The 12858-nt window shown below is 35.8% G+C and overlaps 1 protein-coding gene across 2 annotated transcripts in view; it reads left to right on the top strand.

Moving 5' to 3' along the window:
• Window positions 1–12858, top strand: part of dok7a (docking protein 7a) — a 22173-nt gene that overhangs the window by 3505 nt on the left and 5810 nt on the right. For both annotated transcript variants that reach the window (XM_016251647.1, XM_016251646.1), the window contains exons 3-8: window positions 1196–1408; window positions 2266–2466; window positions 4175–4294; window positions 7659–7751; window positions 8915–9564; window positions 11829–11862. In XM_016251647.1, the coding sequence (XP_016107133.1) occupies window positions 1196–1408; window positions 2266–2466; window positions 4175–4294; window positions 7659–7751; window positions 8915–9564; window positions 11829–11862 (1311 nt within the window). The remainder of the gene's footprint in view (window positions 1–1195; window positions 1409–2265; window positions 2467–4174; window positions 4295–7658; window positions 7752–8914; window positions 9565–11828; window positions 11863–12858) is intronic.

Here is a 12858-nt window from a genome sequence, read left to right as displayed (position 1 = left end):
TGTGTCTGTGTGAGTGTGTCTGTGAGTGTGTGTGTGTGTGAGTGTGTGTCTGTGTCTGTGTGTGAGTGTGTCTGTGTGTGTGTGTCTCTCTGTGTGAGTGTGTGAGTGTGTGTGTGAGAGTGTGAGTGTGTGTGTGAGAGTGTGAGTGTGTGTGTGTGTGTGAGTGTGTGTGTGTGAGAGTGTGTGAGTCTGTGTCTGTGTCTGTGTGAGTGTGTGTGTGTGTGTGTGTGTGTGACGTACCAAAGGTTGTTTTGTTTGTTGGTTTGTTTGCCTTTCGTAGTAGCAGTAATCACGTTTGACCTACCTTCATCTCTGAGAGGATGTAGAACTTGTTTTTTGGACAGTTATCTCTATATTGATGTATCTACATTTAAATATGGTTACAGTAGTGTGTAGTAGAGCTGCAAAACTATATTGTGGTAGTATGGTACAATGGCATCTGATACAGTATCATTCAAAGGTCACCGAGGCTGCATTTATTTGATCAAAAATACAGTAAAAATTGTGAAATATTATTACACTTTAAAATAACTGTTTTCGATGTGAATATTTGTTAAAGTGTAATTTATTTCTGTGATCAAAGCTGGGTTTTCAGCATCATTCCTCCAGTCTTCAGTGTCATAAAAAATTTAAGTCATTCATTGTAATCAAACTCAAATGTGTCCCTGGAGCACAAAAGCAGTGTTAAGTCGCTGGGGGATATTTGTAGCAATAGCCAACAATACATTGTATGGGTCACAATTATACATTTCTCTTTTATGCCAAAAATCATTAGGATATTAAGTAAAGATCATGTTCCATGAAGACATTTGCTACCGTACATATATTGAAACATAATTTTTAATTAGTAATATGCATTGCTAAGTACTTAATTTGAACAAATATAAAGGAGATTTTCTCAATATTTACATTTTTTTGCACCCTCAGATTCCAGATTTTCAAATATTGTCCTATCCTAACAAACCATACATCAATGGAAAGCTTATTTATTAAACTTACAGATGATGCATAAATCTCAATTTCACAAAATTGAAGACTTAAAACTGGTTTTGTGGTCCAGGGTCACAAATGATATGATATCATAGACCCTTCAGACCTTCATGACTGTATGTGAAGGTTAATAAGTCTCTTAATATATCAGATAATTAGCTGTTTTTATTGTAAGTCTCTATAGGTGAAGGTGTGTGTGTGTCAGATTGTCTGGTGCTGTGCGTGTATAAGGAGCGCGGTGTGAAGGAGAGCAGCGTGACGCTGGAGCACATCTGCGGTCTGGAGGCGTGTGCCAGCGGCGACGGCGTTCCCTTCATCCTCTCCATCCTGTGTCTCAGTCAGAGCGCCGTGCTCGGGTTCGACAGCAGGGAGGCGCTGCAGAGCTGGGACCTGCGGCTGCGCTACTGCCTCGGGGAAGGTCAGAGGTCAACATTCAACACAAACAATATTCACTTACAGTCCACAATAATCAATAATAAGCCCGAGTCTGTTGGGTCTGTTTCTGTAATAAATAGGGAGTTTAGTGTAATTGACATCATGCAATGTGTCATGCCTAATATTTAAAATGCTTTTTTTCACACTCATACTGTAGCTTTATGAGCTCATATTGATTCAAAGACTACATGGAATAAATAATTTCATATTTAGTATAATACATATGTGTCCCTGCAGCACAAAAGCAGTGTTAAGTCGCTGGGGGAGGAATAATTATACATAATTATTATTAAATTGTCTAATATATATTTATTTGACTTCATAAATAATCAGAAATGATTAGAATTATTAAATTAAATTGAAATTAAATAATTATTAAAAGTATATAAAAAAAATACTTTGTCTCATGGCTTATGGCTGTTTAAATTGACGCGGGTGAAAGAGTGGTTAAAATAGTGAAACAATTACAACATCTAAAGCATTCACTTTTAACTGTCTTGATGGTTCATGGACACATTATGCACCATTTGCTTGATGTATATATTTGATTCAAGTGATTGTTGTGTTGTGTTTGAGCTCTTTGTAGTTGTGAGCAGGAATGTGATGTAGTCAGCTGTGTGTGTGTGCATCTGCCTCTTTGTTGTGATTATGCAAACCCTCATAAATCTGTTTCAAAGTTAGTGCTAACAGGTTTAACCCTGCCTGCATTCCCACGTCACATCACACAAAGAGAAGCTGTTACTGTGTAGACGTGATTTACTGCAGTGTGGAGCCAATGGCATCAGGATCAGCGTCCAGTGTGAGTGTATTGATCATAGTTTTTTGTTTTCTGTCTCTCAGTCCACAGTTTCAGCGTATCTGTGCTGCCTGGCACTAAACTGGAAAGCGGCCCGGCGACTCTGCATTTGTGCAACAATGTCCTGGTCATCACTAAAGACCTGCCGGCTGTCATCAGAGCTCACTGGAATCTGCTGGACCTGCGGCGATACGGGCCGGTCAACAACGGGTTTGTGTTTGAGGGAGGAACACGCTGTGGTTACTGTGAGTATGGCAATTAAACGAGGAAAGCTTTTTGATCAAATGCAATATCAAGGAGTTAAGGTTGTGCTAGTTATCGTGATCCAGTCGGCTTCTTCTGTTAAGAGAACCCGTCTGCGAGTTGCTTAATGATGTCTAAAGTTTGAAAAAGCTTTGATAACCTTTTGGGACTTTATTTAGGTTGAGGAAAAAAAAATCTTAAGTTGGTATTAAAAAAAACATTGAATATATCACTGTATATCCACCTCTGAAACCCTCCACCTCCCCCAGCTCCACCTGTCTAGACCAAATGCATTGGCATATCCATAAACATGCTAAAACTATTCCAAGAGTTTATGACTGAAATATGTTATGTTATATATTATTATGTATAGTTATATATAGCATTCATTGTATTGCTCAGCAGCTGTTATAAGCATTGGTAAATAGATGTAAAGCCAGATGCTCACTAATGCTAACATTCACAAATGCTCACTTTGCTCAGTATGCGGCAGTAAGATGATTTATGATGCTCTAAATCAGGGATCCCCAAATCTGGCCCACGAGATCCACTTTCCTGCAGAGTTTAGCTCTAACCCTAATCAAACACACCTGAGCATGCTAATCAATGTCTTCAGGATCATTAGAAAATCACAGGTAGCTGAGTTTGATCAGGGTTGGAGCTAAACTCTGCAGCGCATTGGACCTCCAGGGCAAGATTTGAGGAACCCTGCTCTAAATGGTTGCATTGGTTTGTGACCGCATTCAAAACAGCAGATTTGTTTACTTGATTGAATGTGGTTGTGTGTGTGTAACTGGAATTCCCTTCATCATGGAGACCAAATGTCCCCACAGGTATAGTAACACTGTCACATCTACAGTGAATGAAATGCATGACGACGATGAAGGTGAATGCAAATAGTCTTTAGTAATCCACAATAGGGCAAACACAGAACTCATAATGATAGGGATACGAGTGTGTGTGTGTGTGTGTGTATATACAGTGGGTACGGAAAGTATTCAGACCCCCTTAAAATTTTCACTCTCGTGAATTAATTTGTTTTTTGAAAATCTAAAAATGTGAGGGGTAGGTTTAGGGGTAGGGTTGGTGTAGGGCAATAGAATATACGGTCTGTACAGTATAAAAACCATTACGCCTATGGAGAGTCCCCATAAGAATAGCTGACCAGACATGTGTGCGAGCGTGTGTGTGTGTGTGTGCGAGCGTGCGTGTTTGTGTGTGAGTGTGTGTGTGCATGTTTGTGTGTGGTCACAGCTGACAGTGTTTGTGTGGTTGTAAAGTCTCAGCTGGTTTTGGGTGGTCTTGTTTGTAGAGTGATGGATGTCTCTGCTCATCAAACTTCATCAGATTCCTAGAAGGAGCAAGTCAGACATCAATGACATTCTTCTAGAAACTGACACACGACACAATACCAGCTGGACATTCAGAGAATATTCATCAGTTATTTGAATAGTTTAGTAAAAGCATTAGTATTGACTGAAACTAAAGCCATCAAAAATTAAACACTACATTTATTTCCGCAACATTTCTCATTTTTGTTGAAATAAAATAACTAAAATTAAGTAAGAAAACTATAACTTCTATATTCAATTCCTATTCATTTGAACGGAAAAGAGCAACCCGTGCATTATTGATTTCAGTATCATTCTCCATCTGTGTTCCACGGGAGACTGTCGAACACACGTGTTGATCGCGTGTGTCTGTGTGCAGGGGCCGGCGTGTTCTTCTTGTCCTGCACCGAGGCCGAGCAGATCAGTTTTCTCTTCGACTGTATTGTTCGTGGCATTTCCCCGTCCAGAGGCCCGTTTGGACTGAAGCCACTGCTGCCAGGTCAGTGTCACGAGTCTCATCACGTCTGTTTAAACCCTCATCTGAGGCCAAAATCTGGCTCTAACTCCTGATGCTTTCATGCCACATCTACCAGACTCTAAGTCTCTCTCATTTATCTCACATGGTCCCACATATTCACACTACATACCGCTTTATTACCTGCTGATATCAGGGCTTTTGTACTTTCAGATAAAGCTTTTTTAAGGCAGCATTCAACATTTGTTTTACATTTGTAGTTTTATGATAATATCAGTTTGTTAAGTCAAGCTATTTTATGACCCCCTTGTGAAAAACAAGTGCCCGTAATAGTATTGAATGTGCATTTGTGGTGTACTTGAAATCTGAAAAAAAAAATTTTTTAAATCTGTACTTGTAGATAATATACTTTTAATGTGAAGCCACTTAAGTGACTTAAAGAGAGACACTTTCATGACGAGTATCTGAAAACATTAATTCAGTAGTATTTTAAAGTTGATTATTTCCATGACAAGTACTCTTTTTAAAAGTATGCTAAAGTCTACTTCTTTTTCATAAAAAAATTAAAAGACAGTTATTCAAATTTTTTTATATAATGTATGAAGATTAATTTAAAATGTGCATGAAAAATAGCAAGGGTGAGATTATTAAGACAACGTGTAGTTTACGAAACTAAATAACTGGCTTTTATATTGTCATTGTACTAAAGCCAGAGCAAGTAATTAAAATGCCACTAATAGAGTAATATTAGATGCATAAACATTTCATTTACATTTAATAATTAGTTTATTTTTTCTCTCTCTCTGTGAAATTGTACTTGTTTCCCTTTTGTAGCCCCAGTTTTGAAGCCTCTGATAGAATTCATGCAAGATCAGCCCTAAGGCTTTTTACTGGGACATTTAAGACACTGACAAGTGTTTACATATCGGTCCAGCCAATCAGAGCGCTTCACACCTCCTCCTGACCAATCAGAACTCGAGCTTCTCTCCTATTCTGAGACCACGGGAGATCAAGAGTCACAGTTTATATACGCGAGCATTCCTGATGACTAACCTCATCCACAGAAAATGCCATGTTCTGTCCATCTGCTACATCTCATGGATGTTCGGTCAAAAAGCTCGAATGCAATGGGAGATCAAGAGTCACAGTTTATATACGCGAGCATTCCTGATGACTCTAACCGCATCCACAGAAAATGCCATGTTCTGTCCATCTGCTACATCTCATGGATGTTCGGTCAAAAAGCTCGAATGCAAAGCAGTGTTTATGAAGCCCCTCGGGATGTGTGTTGATCAGCGTCAGCGCTCCTCTGGCCGTTTGCCATCTCATCCACATGTCTGCTCTATTAATAGCACTTTAAGTGCTAGACTAACACTGGGCTTCTGCTGTAACTCTTCTGGGTCAAGTTGTCAATCTCAAACCACCAATTTTGCTATTTAGTATTGGATTTATATGGGGACGAGGGGGGATGTAATAATTACCCAAGCTTTGTAATATTAATCACTTCTAAATCTGCAATTTTAGTCAATTTACAGTATTTGTTATATAATCTCTATATTATGTCCTCAAGAAATAACCAAAGATGTGAACTGACAGGATAATAGACAACATGTGCATTTGATATTATTGGTCCATGTTCAGCATGCAGGCCATTGCATTGTTGTTGTTTCTCAAATTATTATTATTACAAAAAAAAAAAAAAGTTACATATTCATTAGATGTTTTTTAATTTAAAAAAATACAAATAAAAGTGATTAAATAAAGAGTGATATAAAATAAAATAATACTATTATTATAATAAATGACAGATATTATTATAAAATATTTATTTTAGAATTATTTCTAATATTAATAAAACACCACAACCATGACATTTTGTAATTTGAGCAGAAGAAGTAAATGGAATGTGGTGTATTTTTAGTCCAGCTACGATATAGTAGGATTACAGGTTCATCTGAATCTGAAATTTCTCCTTACAATCTCATGTATGTCCTCATATTTATTGTCTTCAGCATAATTCATTAGCTCTGCTAAATATGTGTGTGGGTCATTCTGTGTCAACTCAACCAGAGGTCCCCAAAATCTTTGATTTTGCTAATATATTCTTAAGAAAGATAGACATGTATAGTGATGGAAGCCAAAATATTAAATGTCGTGGATGAATATTTACTGAGTAAAACACTATTTTGTAGAGGGGGTTCAAAATGGCAATTTTCACCTGAGATTCAGAGCCAAATTACAGGGGGGTAAAATTGGCTTAAGAAAGATGGGAGCATCATAATGTTACTCTTACACAGAGATTGGTAGGTCTATTAGTAAAAGCTGTAGAATTGAGCAATCTTTATTGCATTATGCGCCAATGGTGACCATTCAAAAATGGGGAAAGAGCACTTTTCAAGTTTTTTCTCCAAACTTTGCAGGCCTGCAAATCAAAAAGTATTAAAGATATCTTAATGCCCTTTTAGATATTGGGTCTTAACAAACTTCTCTTTTGGCATCTTTGTTTTTAAGGCCCTATATGGTTCGGTTCCAGAGATATTGGAATTTCAATATGGCTCCAGGAGTAAATCGATAAATTGTACACATTTTCAGTGGTCAAAAACCAAATGTGGGTCACTTGATAATTATTTTCTTTTAAAGAGGAATGTCTGAAGGGCAAATAATGCTGAAACTAGAGATGTATCTAATTTCCTTCCGTCAAAACAACTGCATTGAACATACCTGTCTGAGTGCCGTAAGTGTTCTTTTTCCAAAGTTTGTGTGCCTATAACTCAAGCGGTATTAAAGATATCGCAATATAATTTTAGATTCTAGTTCTTAATTAACTTTTCTTTTGGAATCTGTATTATCAAGGCCCTGTATCATTCAGTTCCAGAGATATGGGGACCTCAATGAGGCCCCATATTCAGACTGTTGAATAAAATCTATTGTCAGTGGTTGAAAACCAAATTGTGGTCACTTTGTATACAAAGTATACACTTTGTAACAAAAAACTAAAATTCTAATTGAATAATCAAAATATGAAAATAAAAGCTAATTCAAATTATTAATGAACAGTGTAATAATATATACTGTTAGTAATACTAAAACAACAGCAACACTGTTTCACACGAGCAGCGTAGGAATGTTGAAGCCTTACTGCACCAAGATGCGGGTCTGGGACATCATATGAACAGATCACTGAGGCATTTTATTTGCCTAAAAGTAAAAGTTTCTTCATGTTTAGCAAATGTTAGCAGGCACGGGTTACTAAAACATGGCATTTGACCATCTTTTTGATAATTGCACAGCTGCAGATCAAATGCTAGCATTCCCATTTTGTTTGTTTCCATGTCATATTCTGGTTTGTGTGTCTCACAGGTTTTGATTTTCTCTGTCTGTGTCTTAGAGCCCAGCATCAGTGCAGCTTCAGCTCAGGACAGACTTAAGCATGAGGCGGAGGAGCTGGAGCGGAGGCTCAGTCTACTGTCTCACAGCACAGGTAACTGCTCACCCGTCTCTGTCCCACCACTAATACATCCGTCTGGTTGGTGTATGTAATATTGCATGTTAAATGCAATTGAATGAAAATGTACTATTGTTTCAGTTGATATTAAATGTGATTAGCTGAACTTTTTGAGTGTTTTTGACTCACTTAAGTATGACTTAAGTGCATCTTTATATGTGATTTCATAATTCATTCTGTTGTTTTTCAGATATGGTTAAAGTACTGCTGAAATGTACTGACAAGCATTTATGATAAACTAAAACATACTTTAATGTGAAATTTCTATTGAAATTTCCATTTCATGTAGTTAAATAGATTTGTAATTACATATATGTAATAGTTAAGTTGCAATTTATTGCATTTAAAATATAGTAACTTTAAACATAATATTGAATAACACACTGCAGTTAAAATGATAATCAAGTACTTTACATGCGCTTTAGTATGTTAGTAAACACATCAAAACAGTGTACTTCTTTAAAACATGACAAAATATTATTAAAACAATGATTTAAAATGTGACATTTACACTTAAGTGTGTTAGGTCATGAAAGTGTCTCTCATTAAGTCACTTAAAAATAAGAGAACACTCAAGTGTTAAAACATGATTTAAAATGTACTTCAAAGTACAATGTTTAATTTGACATTATTTACACTTTTAAAAAGTGTACTTAAGTGTGTTAAGAAACAATCATGAAAGTCTCTCTTTAAGACACTTAAAAATAAGAGGCCACTTAAGAATTAAAACATAATTATTTAAAATGTACTTCAAAGTAAAATGTTTAATTTGACATTATTTACACTTTTTAAAAGTTTACTTAAGTGTGTTAAGAAACAGTCATGACAGTCACTCATTAAGTGAACTCTTATTTCATACATACATGCCATATATATTTAATATTTTATTTATTATCTGCAAGTTCAGTTTAAAAAAAAAAACATTTTTAAATTGGAAGTACACTACAAGTGCACATTCGGGCACTTCTTTTAATAAGGGTCTATGGAAATATTAAAATGTGTGATACAAATCAATAGTGTATTAATTACAAAGTCAGAAAAAGGATAATTTCTTGCAGTTATTTCTCAATTTCCATTATGTGCGTTAAATATGTAATCAGAATTAATAATATTGCTTTCTTTCTCTTCTGTCCTGGAAGCTTCCAGCTCGCGCTTCGGCTCTTCGCTTGCGGGCGACGACCGCAGCATTTCCGGTTCCTCTGACACTTCAGACACGAGCCAGTCAGACTGCAGCGTTAGCGGTCGCCCTGCGCCGTGGAGCGATCTGGTTCTGCCCGGCTCTGCCGAAACGTCTCCGCTGGAGGAGAAACTCCAGGTCCCGGCCGATCCCGTTCGCTCACGGAAGCTGAAAGAGTCCGGCCGACAGAACTCGTCCGACAGCGGCATCGTGACCGGCAGCTTCTCGTCCTACAGCGGGAGTCTGGATGCTGCCGGTCCGGGAGAGGAATACGGCGCGCTGTTTAACCTGCCAGAGAAACACCTGTGCTCCTGCTCATCCTGTCCCGTCCACGAATACCAGGTTCCCTCGTCCCTGCGGTTCCTGTACGACTCTCCCCGCAGCCTGCTGGAGCTCAGCAGACACGGCAGCACATCTCAAGACGAGCCCTGCGCCGAATCTCCCAGCCAATCAGACTCGGAGCTTGATAAAGGGGAGGAGTCACAGACAAGGGAGGGCCTAATAAAAGGGGAGGGGTCTCAGGGATTATCCTGTAGTAAAAGCTGCTGTTCACCTCCTCCTGCCGGGATGAAATCACTCCTCACCTCCTGCCCCGTCTGCGGAGGACTCAAGGTATTTACATTACATTTAGTCATTTAGCAGGCACTTTTATCCAAAGCGACTTACGAATGAGGACAATGGAAGCAATCGTAATCAACAAAAGTGCAATGATAAGCAAATGCTATGACAAGTCTCAGTTAGCCTAACGCAGTACACATAGCAAGGGTTTTTTGTTAATTATATAATAGATCAAAAGAAAACAGACAGATAGAACAGAAAAAGCTATCGTTAGAGGTCTTTTTTTAATAGAAAACAAGCAGTTAGAAAGCAAACAGAGTGCAAGTCTTAAAGGGTCTTAAAAAAGAAAACAAATAGATAAAATAGAATTAGAATAGAGAGTGCTAGAATAAAAGGGAACATTTAATGTAAAAACTGTAATGTAAAAAATGTTAATGTAAAAAAAAATCGATATATACACTACTCAGGGTTATTATAGTTAATTATGGTTAACTGAAACATTTTCATTACTTGAAATAAAATTGTTAAATTCAATAAAATTGTTAATACAATTATTAATCATTAAAAGCATTCATTTAAATAAAATAATTAAACGTACCTGATTTCAGGTAATTGCAAAGGCAACATTTCTCACTTTAATTTCATTTACTTTGATGTACTAAAATAACTAAAACACTAAAACTATGTAGATACATAAAAACAAACTAATATATTGTATAAAAAACGACTAAAACAAAATTAAAATGAAAACAGAATAAAAAAACTAATTTAATATATGCTTTCTCTTTACTTGTTACACAATAATAAATGGATTAGGGCTGCATGATATATTAGAATAAAATCTTTCAGTTAAATGCATTAAAAATGGTTAAAACATTAACTAAAATAAAAATAAAATCTATTTATATATACAGTTTTCATTAAGTTTATCTTGATGTACTAAAATAACAAACTGAAATGATAAAAACTGTATAGACATGTTTAAAAAAAACGACAAAAAAACAAACAAAATTGCTAATAAAGTAATAAAAACCATAATGCTAAAATAACACTACTTTCTATTTATTTTTTCCACACCAATGAGCACAATAATCATTATTGCGACATGGCTTACTGCATTAGTCGTGTCATGAAGGCTGCGGTTTATAATAATAATCTATATACGTGTGTTGTGTGTTTCAGAGTGAATTAGCTTTGATAAATGCAATATATGTTTTAATCTAAATCTTTTCACAGTACTGTAGCTTTGCATGTCGATTTCTCCAAGTGTCTTTTGAGATGTTGCCACGGTTAGGCCTGTCACGATAACAACTTTTTGATGTGCGATATATTGCCCCAGAAATAACTGCGATAAGCGATATTATTGTCATTTTAAAGGCCATTTTATGCCACTGAATGTATAATCATAATGTAACAGCATAATAATGCAAAGAAGGCCTACACACTTCCAAATGACAACAAACTTTTAATTTTTAAGAATATTTAGATCATGGAAATTATCAAAATATTAGATACCTGGATAAACAGTAAATACAATTGTTTTAACAAAAAGTGCAAAGTAGAAAAAAAGAAAATGCACAAAGAACTTGTATTTTCCCGGACCTTCTTTTCTCTGTAAATGAAGGGTGCACAGTGCACACTATTGCTGAAAAACACAATCACTACTCAGCGGTCAGAGGTGTGTATGCACAAAGGCACAGATCCCTAACTAAGGCCATATCTGCAGATGAAACTTTGTTTGTAGAAGCATTTTTAAATGTGAACTAGCACCTCATGACTACACCACGTTATGTACGAGAAGCTGCAAAAGACTCCGGCGCAAGTGGAATGTACAAAACATAGTGACATTAATTTTTAAGTAAATATAATGTGCGATATATTGCATCACCAAAAATGATTGAGGTCATGGACATATATTGCGCGATAAGTCGATATATTGATTATTGCGACAGGCCTAGCCACGGTTCTTATTAGGCATTATACTCGTTTTGTCGTTCTGCATATTACTGTGAACTTTAATGTTATTTTCATTGAAAAAAAAAATTGTATTCCATGAATATGACATAATTAAAATGAACAAATTATTTAATTTATCATCAGAAAAGTGTTAGCCAAATTGCATAGCCCTACAAACAAGCACAGCGAACCATTGCTTTAATGTTTTATTATTGATTTTTTTAAATGGCAGTTATAGTTATAGTTCATTTGCATTTCTTTCTTGGAGCTGTGAGGAAACACTGAGCTACGATCATGAGCCTCCTGATGTGCTGCATCCAGAGCAGCTGTTAATCGATGTGCTCTGTGTGTTTGTTAAACAGGGCTCTTTCCATCATTCACTGCCCGCTGCGCCAGGTGAGATTCACACAGCCAGTATATCTCTTACAGCCTCCCTCAGTCTGCATGACCCATAATGCACTGCTCAGAAGTTCTTAACTGGAAAAGACATGCACTTTAGCATACTTTATAAAAAGCGCACTTATGACAGAAATAATATACGTATGCAATGTTTTTTTGAACACTTAATTGCATGTCAATGGCAATTAAATTAAAATTAGTTACAGTTTCAATTAATATTTAATGCAATTATCTGAACTTCAGCTTGCTTTTTTGACCCACTTAAGTTCAGTACATCTTTATATGTAATTTCATAATTGCTTCTTTGAAATATGGTTAAAGTACTGCTGACAAGCATTTATGATCAACTAAAATATACTTTAATGTCACTTCTATTGTCATGTATTAAAAACAGTTTGCAATTAAACACTCGCACATTTTCCAATATTGCAATATAAATGTAATGTTAAATAACACAATACAGTTAAAATGAAAATTAAGTACTATACATGTGTGTTAGTATGTTAGTCAACACATCAACATACGTGTACTTCTTTAAAACATGACAAAATATTATGAAAACATGATGATTTAAAATGTACTTAAAAGTAAATCTTTTGATTTAACATTTTAAAAGTGTACTTAAGTGTGTTCAGAAACGGTCATGAAAGTGTCTCTCTTTAAGTCACTTAAGTGGCCTTTTATTTCATTAATTATATATAAATGGGCATCCGATGACCCCTTTAAAATCTATTAACTTTAAATGTAATATTGAATAACACAATACAGATAAAATTAAAATTAAGTACTGTACATGTGCTTTAGTATGTCAGTCAACACATCAACATAAGTGCACTTCTTTAAAACATGACAAAGATTATTAAAACAATGATTTAAAATAAAACTTAATTTGACATTATTTCAAAGGTCACTTTTTAAAAAGTCTACTTAAGTGTGTTCAGAAACGGTCATGAACGTGTCTCTCTTTAAGTCACTTAAGTGGCCTTTTAATTC

The sequence above is a fragment of the Sinocyclocheilus grahami genome, unplaced genomic scaffold, assembly GCF_001515645.1.
Source record: "Sinocyclocheilus grahami isolate Dianchi unplaced genomic scaffold, SAMN03320097.WGS_v1.1 scaffold1064.1, whole genome shotgun sequence".
NCBI classification, from domain to species: Eukaryota; Metazoa; Chordata; class Actinopteri; order Cypriniformes; family Cyprinidae; genus Sinocyclocheilus; species Sinocyclocheilus grahami.
This window is presented reverse-complemented; position numbering and strand designations above follow the sequence as displayed.